We start from the raw sequence: 10,000 nt of genomic DNA on the forward strand, positions 1-10,000 counted from the left end.
GCTGGCTGTTACCATGGCAACGATGTCAAGCTGTTACCATGGCAACAATGTCAAGCTGTTACCATGGCAACGATGTCACAGTGGGAAACCTTTCTAACAAGTCAGTGTGAAGGACAGGTGAGTAGAGGACAGGTGAGTGAAGGACAGGTGGACAGGTGAGTGATGGACAGGTGAGTGTGAAGGACAGGTGAGTGATGGACAGGTGAGTAAAGGACAGGTGAGTGATGGACAGGTGAGTGATGGACAGGTGAGTAGAGGACAGGTGAGTAGAGGACAGGTGAGTGAAGGACAGGTGAGTGATGGACAGGTGAGTGAAGGACAGGTGAGTAAAGGACAGGTGAGTAAAGGACAGGTGAGTGAGGGACAGGTGGACAGGTGAGTAGAGGACAGGTGAGTGATGGACAGGTGAGTGGAGGACAGGTGAGTGGAGGACAGGTGAGTGATGGACAGGTGAGTAAAGGACAGGTGAGTGATGGACAGGTGAGTGATGGACAGGTGAGTAGAGGACAGGTGAGTGATGGACAGGTGAGTGACAGACAGGTGAGTGGAGGACAGGTGAGTAGAGGACAGGTGAGTAGAGGACAGGTGAGGGACAGACAGGTGAGTGATGGACAGGTGAGTAGAGGACAGACAGGTGAGTGATGGACAGGTGAGTGAGGGACAGACAGGTGAGTGATGGACAGGTGAGTAGAGGACAGACAGGTGAGTGAAGGGCAGGTGAGTAGAGGACAGGTGAGTAGAGGACAGACAGGTGAGTGATGGACAGGTGAGTAGAGGACAGACAGGTGAGTGAAGGGCAGGTGAGTAGAGGACAGGTGAGTAGAGGACAGGTGGACAGGTGAGTGATGGACAGACAGGTAAGTAGAGGACAGGTGAGTGATGGACAGGTGAGTGAAGGACAGGTGAGTAGAGGACAGGTGAGTAGAGGACAGGTGAGTGAGGGACAGGTGAGTGAGGGACAGGTGAGTGATGGACAGGTGAGTAGAGGACAGGTGAGTAGAGGACAGACAGGTGAGTAGAGGACAGGTGAGTGATGGACAGGTGAGTAAAGGACAGGTGAGTGATGGACAGGTGAGTGATGGACAGGTGAGTGAGGGACAGGTGAGTGATGGACAGGTGAGTAGAGGACAGGTGAGTAGAGGACAGACAGGTGAGTGAGGGACAGGTGAGTAGAGGACAGACAGGTGAGTGAAGGACAGGTGAGTGAGGGACAGGTGAGTAGAGGACAGGTGAGTGAAGGACAGGTGAGTGAAGGACAGGTGAGTAATGGACAGGTGAGTAGAGGACAGGTGAGTAGAGGACAGGTGAGTAGAGGACAGGTGAGTGAAGGACAGGTGAGTGATGGACAGGTGAGTAAAGGACAGGTGAGTGAGGGACAGGTGAGTAAAGGACAGGTGAGTGATGGACAGGTGAGTGAAGGACAGGTGAGTAAAGGACAGGTGAGTGATGGACAGGTGAGTGGAGGACAGGTGAGTAGAGGACAGGTGAGTGATGGACAGGTGAGGGACAGACAGGTGAGTAGAGGACAGGTGAGTAAAGGACAGGTGAGGGACAGACAGGTGAGTAGAGGACAGGTGAGTGATGGACAGGTGAGTAGAGGACAGGTGAGTGAAGGACAGGTGAGTAAAGGACAGGTGAGTGATGGACAGGTGGACAGGTGAGTGATGGACAGGTGAGTGGAGGACAGGTGAGTAGAGGACAGGTGAGTGATGGACAGGTGGACAGGTGAGTGGCAGACAGGTGAGTAGAGGACAGGTGAGTAGAGGACAGGTGAGTAGAGGACAGACAGGTGAGTAGAGGACAGGTGAGTAGAGGACAGGTGAGTAGAGGACAGACAGGTGAGTGATGGACAGGTGGACAGGTGAGTGATGGACAGGTGAGTGGAGGACAGGTGAGTGACAGACAGGTGAGTAGAGGACAGGTGAGTAGAGGACAGGTGAGTGAGGGACAGACAGGTGAGTAGAGGACAGGTGAGTGGTGGACAGGTGAGTAGAGGACAGGTGAGTAGAGGACAGGTGAGTGACAGACAGGTGAGTAGAGGACAGGTGAGGGACAGGTGGACAGGTGAGTAGAGGACAGGTGAGTGATGGACAGGTGAGTAGAGGACAGGTGAGTAGAGGACAGGTGAGTGAGGGACAGACAGGTGAGTAGAGGACAGGTGAGTGGTGGACAGGTGAGTAGAGGACAGGTGAGTAGAGGACAGGTGAGTGACAGACAGGTGAGTAGAGGACAGGTGAGGGACAGGTGGACAGGTGAGTAGAGGACAGGTGAGTAGAGGACAGGTGAGGGACAGACAGGTGAGTAGAGGACAGGTGAGTAGAGGACAGGTGAGTGAGGGACAGACAGGTGAGTAGAGGACAGGTGAGTGGTGGACAGGTGAGTAGAGGACAGGTGAGTAGAGGACAGGTGAGTGATGGACAGGTGAGTGAAGGACAGGTGAGTAGAGGACAGGTGAGTGATGGACAGGTGAGTAGAGGACAGGTGAGTAGAGGACAGGTGAGTGATGGACAGGTGAGTAGAGGACAGGTGAGTAGAGGACAGGTGAGTGATGGACAGGTGAGTAAAGGACAGGTGAGTAAAGGACAGACAGGTGAGTGATGGACAGGTGAGTGAGGGACAGGTGAGTGAGGGACAGACAGGTGAGTGAAGGACAGGTGAGGGAGGGACAGGTGAGTAGAGGACAGGTGAGTAGAGGACAGGTGAGGGACAGACAGGTGAGTAGAGGACAGGTGAGTGAAGGACAGGTGAGGGAGGGACAGGTGAGTAGAGGACAGGTGAGTGATGGACAGGTGAGTAGAGGACAGGTGAGTAGAGGACAGGTGAGGGACAGACAGGTGAGTGATGGACAGGTGAGTAGAGGACAGGTGAGGGACAGACAGGTGAGTGATGGACAGGTGAGTAGAGGACAGGTGAGGGACAGACAGGTGAGTAGAGGACAGGTGGACAGGTGAGTGATGGACAGGTGAGTGAGGGACAGGTGAGGGACAGACAGGTGAGGGACAGACAGGTGAGGGACAGACAGGTGAGTGAAGGACAGGTGAGGGACAGACAGGTGAGTAGAGGACAGGTGAGGGACAGGTGAGTAGAGGACAGGTGAGGGACAGGTGAGGGACAGGTGAGTAGAGGACAGGTGAGGGACAGGTGAGGGACAGACAGGTGAGGGACAGACAGGTGAGTGATGGACAGGTGAGGGACAGACAGGTGAGTAAAGGACAGGTGAGGGACAGACAGGTGAGTAGAGGACAGGTGAGGGACAGACAGGTGAGTAGAGGACAGGTGAGGGACAGGTGAGGGACAGACAGGTGAGTAGAGGACAGGTAAAGGAGGATCATACTAACGTGGGCCGTGAGGGAGAGAGACCACCGCAAAGATACTGTCGCATGCTGCAGGAGGAGAGGAGGAGAACACTGTGAGAGGAGGAGGAGGAGGAGGAGCAGGAGGAAGAGGAGGAGGAGGAGGGGGAGGGGGAGGAAGAGGAGGAGAGGAGGAGGAGGAGGAGGAAGAGGAGCAGGAGGAGGAGGAAGAGGAGGAGTAGTAGGAGTAGGAAGAGTAGGAGGAGGAGGAGAACACTGTGAGAGGAGGAGGAGGAGGAGGAGGAGGAATAGGAGGAGGAGGAGGAATAGCAGGAGGAGCAGGAGTAGTGGGAGGAAGAGGAGGAGGAGAATAAGCAGGAGGAGGAGGAGGAGTAGCAGGAGGAGCAGGAGTAGTGGGAGGAAGAGGAGGAGGAGAATAAGCAGGAGGAGGAGGAGGAGTAGGAGGAGGAGTAGAAGGAGGAGGAGGAGGAGGGGGAGTAGGAGGAGTAGGAGGAGGAAGAGGAGGAGTAGAAGGAGTAGGAGGAGGAAGAGGAGGAGTAGGAGTAGTAGAAGGAGGAGGAGTAGGAAGAGGAGGAGTAGTAGGAGAAGGAAGAGGAGGAAGAGGAGGAGTAGGAGGAGGAGGAGTAAAGTGATCAGCTGATCACTGATCTGAAATCAATGAGTTTGATCAGAACTGATGAAGGTTAGTCTGAGCTGTTAGTGACACACACACACACACACACACACAGACACACACACACACACACACACACACACACACACACAGACACACAGACACACACACACACACACACACACACACACACACGCGCACACTCGCACACTCGCACGCACGAACGCACGCACGCACGCACACACACACACACACACACACACACACACACACACACACACCTGAGAGTTCACCTGTCACACACACACACACACACACACACACACACACCTGAGAGTTCACCTGTCACACACACACACACACACACACACACACACACACACACACACACACACCTGAGAGTTCACCTGTCACACACACACACACACACACACCTGAGAGTTCACCTGTCACACCTGCCTGTGATTGGTGTGCAGTGTGAGTGGGCGGGGCTTGTTGTCAGCTCTGCCTGTGATTGGTGTGCGGTGTGAGTGGGCGGGGCTTGTTGTCAGCTCTGCCTGTGATTGGTGTGCGGTGTGAGTGGGCGGGGCTTGTTGTCAGCTCTGCCTGTGATTGGTGTGCAGTGTGAGTGGGCGGGGCTTGTTGTCAGCTCTGCCTGTGATTGGTGTGCGGTGTGAGGGGGGGCGGGGCTTGTTGTCAGCTCTGCCTGTGTTTGGTGTGCGGTGTGAGTGGGCGGGGCTTGTTGTCAGCTCTGCCTGTGATTGGTGTGCGGTGTGAGTGGGCGGGGCTTACTGGAGTGGAACGGGCTGCTGGGTCCCTGTGGCGAGTCGAACACGCTGCCTACGTCCGTGGAGCTGGAGGTGGCGGAGGCGGGGGGCGGGGTCAGCGGCGTGCGGGGGGAGTTGGGGGCAGACACGCCCCCCCCCCTCAGACTCGCTGTCCAGGGTCCGGCTGTAGCTGATCTTCCTCGGCTCGCTCTGCAGCGGCGTCGGGTGGCGCATGGACCTCGGACGGATCCCCGGAGACTTCAGAGTATAGCTCACCCTCTTCGGCTGGAGGGAGGGGGAGGGGGGGGGGGGCATTAAGGGGAGGGGGAGGGGGGGGGCATTAAGAGGGGGAGGGGGGGCAACCTTAGTTTAGTCTCACAGGTAAAGTTTCTGTCTAGATTAAAATCATTTCATTAATAAATCCTCATCAGCTGATCAGGTATCAATCAGCCTGATGTGTAAAGGTTCTCCTGGTTCTACTAAAGGTTCTTCTGGTTCTACTAAAGGTTCTTGTGGTTCTACTAACAGACCTCAGAACTGCTTCTCTGGACGCGTTCTTCTGGTTCTCATCATATTTAAAATGAAGAACTTTCTGTTAGTCAGCTGGTTTAAATAAGAGTTAAAAGTTGAACCGGCCCTTTAAGAGGGGAACAGGAAGTCAGCGTTGCCACGGTGACAGCGTTTGTGTCGTTGCCATGGTGACACTTACGAAGCGAGGTATGGAGCGGGCGTTCCGCGGCTCGATCACCAGAGATTTGTTGAACAGATGATCTGCGAAGTCTTTCTCCGACATGTCTCCCATCGGGTTCAGGGTCTCGAAGAACTTCTGCTCCATAGAACACAGGACACAGGACATAGAACACAGGACATAGAACATAGAACACAGGACATAGAACACAGGACATAGAACACAGGACATAGAACATAGAACACAGGACACAGGACATAGAACACAGGACATAGAACATAGAACATAGAACACAGGACACAGGACACAGAACACAGGACATAGAACACAGGACATAGAACACAGGACATAGAACATAGACCATAGAACACAGGACACAGGACACAGAACACAGGACATAGAACACAGGACATAGAACACAGGACACAGGACATAGAACACAGGACACAGGACATAGAACACAGAACATAGAACACAGGACATAGAACACAGGACATAGAACACAGGACACAGGACATAGAACACAGGACATAGAACACAGGACATAGAACACAGGACATAGAACACAGGACATAGAACACAGGACACAGGACATAGAACACAGGACATAGAACACAGGACATAGAACACAGGACATAGAACACAGGACATAGAACATAGAACACAGGACATAGAACACAGGACACAGGACATAGAACACAGGACATAGAACCCAGGACATAGAACACAGGACATAGAACACAGGACATAGAACATAGAACACAGGACATAGAACACAGGACATAGAACACAGGACACAGGACATAGAACACAGGACATAGAACACAGGACACAGGACATAGAACACAGGACATAGAACCCAGGACATAGAACACAGGACAAAGGACATAGAACACAGGACATAGAACACATGACACAGAGATTGATTTGACTGACTCATTGATTGATTGACAGATAGAGAGACAGACAGGAAGTGATGCAGATAGACAGGAAGTGATGCAGATAGACAGGAAGTGATGCAGACAGACAGGAAGTGATGCAGACTGACAGGACAGACAGGAAGTGATACAGACTGACAGGAAGTGATGCAGACTGACAGGACAGACAGGAAGTGATGCAGATAGACAGGAAGTGATGTGATGGAGACTAACAGGAAGTGATGCAGGCAGACAGGAAGTGATGCAGACAGACAGGAAGTGATGCAGATATACAGGAAGTGATGAAGACAGAAAGGAAGATGGATAGACAGGAAGTGATGCAGACAGACAGGAAGTGATGCAGACAGACAGGAAGTGATGCAGACAGACAGGAAGTGATGCAGACTGACCCTCATCTCGCTCTCCACCCTCAGGCAGTACGGTTGGTTCTGGTACTGTTGGATCTCTCCCGTGATCTCAGCCACCTTCCTCCTCTTGCTGAAGTTGATCAGTTCTTTACCGTGTCGCTGCAGAACGTCAGGGTTCCCCTCCTCCGTCTTCAGGATGTTGGTCAGGTAGATTCCTGAGATACACACACACACACACACACACACACACACACACACAGAGATACACACACACACACACACACAGAGACACACACACACACAGACACACACACACACATTATTAAACCTTTGACCTGGGACCGTCTGGTAGACTGACAGCTGATGTGTTGGACCGTACCAAAGAAAGGAACACGGGGGGGGGGGGGGGGGGGTTGATGGGTTAGGGGTTAGGGTTAGGTAGACTAACAGCTGATGTGTTGGACCGTACCAAAGAAAGGAACACAGGGGGGGGGTTGATGGGTTAGGGTTAGGGTTGGACCGTACCAAAGAAAGGAACACAGGGGGGGGGTTGATGGGTTAGGGTTAGGGTTGGACCGTACCAAAGAAAGGAACACAGGGGGGGTTGATGGAGCGCAGCTTGGCCAGGTACTTCTTGTAGTGATCTTCACTCAGCTCGAACGCTTCCTCCATGATCTTCTTCTGCCGACTCGTGATTTGCTGCAAACACAACAAGGTCGTTATGAGGTCACTGTGAGGTCATAATGAGGTCACTGAGAGGTCATTATGAGGTCACTGAGAGGTCATTATGAGGTCACTGCGAGGTCATTACGAGGTCGTTATGAGGTCACTGTGAGGTCATTATGAGGTCACTGTGAGGTTGTTATGAGGTCGGTGTGAGGTCATTATGAGGTCACTGTGATGTAATAACGAGGTCACTGTGAGGTCAGTGAGCTGAGTCTGGCTGCAGGCGTCGGTACCTCGAAGGTGTGGTCCAGTCTGTAGACCGGCGAGGAGTTCATGGCGCTGACGACTTCCAGGACTCCGTTGAAGTTGTTGAGTTCCTGAAAGACCTGCAGGATCTCGATGATCCGGGACACGACCGCTACCCGCTCCTCCAGATTATCCATCTCTACGATACACCTGCAGAGAGGCAGAGAGGTCACAGGGAGGTCACAGAGAGGTCACAGTGATGTCACAGTGATGTCACAGTGAGGTCACAGTGAGGTCACAGTGAGGTCACAGTGATGTCACAGTGAGGTCACAGGGAGGTCACAGAGAGGTCACAGTGATGTCACAGTGATGTCACAGTGAGGTCACAGGGAGTCTTACTTCTCGAACCACAGCGTCAGGTTGGTGGTGTGGCGGATCATCTTCAGCAGGTTCGGGGAGTGAAGCTCTTTGTCCTCTTTGGTCCAGACGCTGCCGACCAGCTCCGACGGCTGCACCGCCCTGCGGGTGGAGGTCAGGGGTCAGAGGTCAGGGGTCAGAGCCTTCGGCGGCCGGCTGACCTCTGACCTCTGGGCCGCGTGTGTTACCTGTAGTACTCGGACTCGATGAGGGTGAGCTGCCGGGCGATCTCGATGGGGTGCAGCGTGAGGAGGTTGAAGGGCTCCTGGTTCCCGGGTTTGCTGAGGTGCCACTCGAAGGGCGGGGGGGAGTTCTGGAAGGTGATGCTGACGGCCGGGTTGTTCACCGGCAGCGGGTTCTTCTTCCGGAAGATGATCTTAGTGATGGACTCCACCCACTTCTTCATGGCCTTACCTGGCGGAGTCATCAGAGAGGTTAGAGACAGTCTGAGAGCTGGAACCTTTATATCTGACACACAGCTGCTCTGTAGGGTCATTAAACCTGAATCATGGTTGGTGGTCTAACTGTGACCTCCATGATGTCACTGAGCTGTAGTCTAGTATTCAGGTTCATTAGCAGCTACTTTCAGCCACTAGGAGGAGCTCTAAGCTTCAGAGTGAATGTTTCCTGCTGCCCTCGGCTACTCTGACTCGGTAGTAAGTTAGCCTGCTAGCTGGCTGACTGGTAGTATGTTAGCCTGCTAGCTAGCTGACTGGTAGTAGGTTAGCCTGCTAGTTATCTGACTGGTAGTAAGTTAGCCTGCTAGCTAGCTGACTGGTAGTAAGTTAGCCTGCTAGCTAGCTGACTGGTAGTAAGTTAGCCTGCTAGCTAGCTGACTGGTAGTATGTTATCCTGCTAGCTAGCTGACTGGTAGTAAGTTAGCCTGCTAGCTAGCTGACTGGTAGTATGTTATCCTGCTAGCTAGCTGACTGGTAGTATGTTAGCCTGCTAGCTAGCTGACTGGTAGTATGTTATCCTGCTAACTAGCTGACTGGTAGTATGTTAGCCTGCTAGCTAGCTGACTGGTAGTATGTTAGCCTAGTACTAGTTTGTGCCGTTAAAGCTTGTTCAAAGTTATTTTATTATTTCGTAGGTTAGCCTCCATTAACCCTCATGTACATCAGGTGTGTGTGTGTGCGTGTGTGTGTGTGTGTGTGTGTGTGTGTGTGTGTGTGCGTGTGTGTGTGTGTACCTCTGACTGAAGAGATGAACTCCTCCAAGCGTTCCAGCATCATAAAGTCTCTCTCGAAGTCGTAGAAGTGATGCTCCACCCAGTGGCGACACACGTTCAGCACTCTGCGTGAGGTCAGAGGTCAGAGGTCAGAGGTCAGAGAGACAGACAGTTCAGACAGAGCATCGCCTCTGATGTGTGAATGAAAGCATCCAGCAGGGGGCGCCGTATGACCCTAACCCTCCAGCAGGGGGCGCCGTGTGAACCTGACCCTAACCCTCCAGCAGGGGGCGCTGTGTGAACCTAACCCTCCAGCAGGGGGCGCTGTGTGAACCTAACCCTCCAGCAGGGGGCGCTGTGTGAACCTAACCCTCCAGCAGGGGGCGGCGTGTGACCCTAACCCTCCAGCAGGGGGCACCGTGTGACCCTAACCCTCCAACAGGGGGCGCCGTGTGACCCTAACCTTAACCCTCCAGCAGGGGGCGCCGTGTGACCCTAACCCTCCAGCAGGGGGCGGCGTATGACCCTAACCCTCCAGCAGGGGGCGCCGTGTGACTCTAACCCTCCAGCAGGGGGCGCCGTGTGAACCTAACCCTCCAGCAGGGGGCGGCGTGTGACCCTAACCCTCCAGCAGGGGGCGCCGTGTGACCCTAACCCTCCAGCAGGGGGCGCTGTGTGAACCTAACCCTCCAGCAGGGGGCGCCGTGTGACCCTAACCCTCCAGCAGGGGGCGCCGTGTGACCCTAACCCTCCAGCAGGGGGCGCCGTGTGAACCTAACCCTCCAGCAGGGGGCGCTGTGTGAACCTGACCCTAACCCTCCAGCAGGGGGCGC

The 10,000-nt window shown here is 53.9% G+C and overlaps 1 protein-coding gene across 1 annotated transcript in view; it reads right to left on the reverse strand.

The window, feature by feature from the left end:
* Positions 1–10,000, reverse strand: part of LOC128375833 (son of sevenless homolog 1-like) — a 32,177-nt gene that overhangs the window by 1,066 nt on the left and 21,111 nt on the right. Inside the window, 10 exon segments of the mRNA XM_053336254.1 lie at positions 4,383–4,480; positions 4,720–4,852; positions 4,854–4,979; positions 5,404–5,520; positions 6,710–6,882; positions 7,249–7,366; positions 7,627–7,789; positions 7,979–8,098; positions 8,185–8,410; positions 9,189–9,292. Of these exon segments, the coding sequence (XP_053192229.1) occupies positions 4,383–4,480; positions 4,720–4,852; positions 4,854–4,979; positions 5,404–5,520; positions 6,710–6,882; positions 7,249–7,366; positions 7,627–7,789; positions 7,979–8,098; positions 8,185–8,410; positions 9,189–9,292 (1,378 nt within the window).

The sequence above is a fragment of the Scomber japonicus genome, chromosome 2 (genome assembly GCF_027409825.1).
Source record: "Scomber japonicus isolate fScoJap1 chromosome 2, fScoJap1.pri, whole genome shotgun sequence".
Classification (NCBI taxonomy): Eukaryota; Metazoa; Chordata; class Actinopteri; order Scombriformes; family Scombridae; genus Scomber; species Scomber japonicus.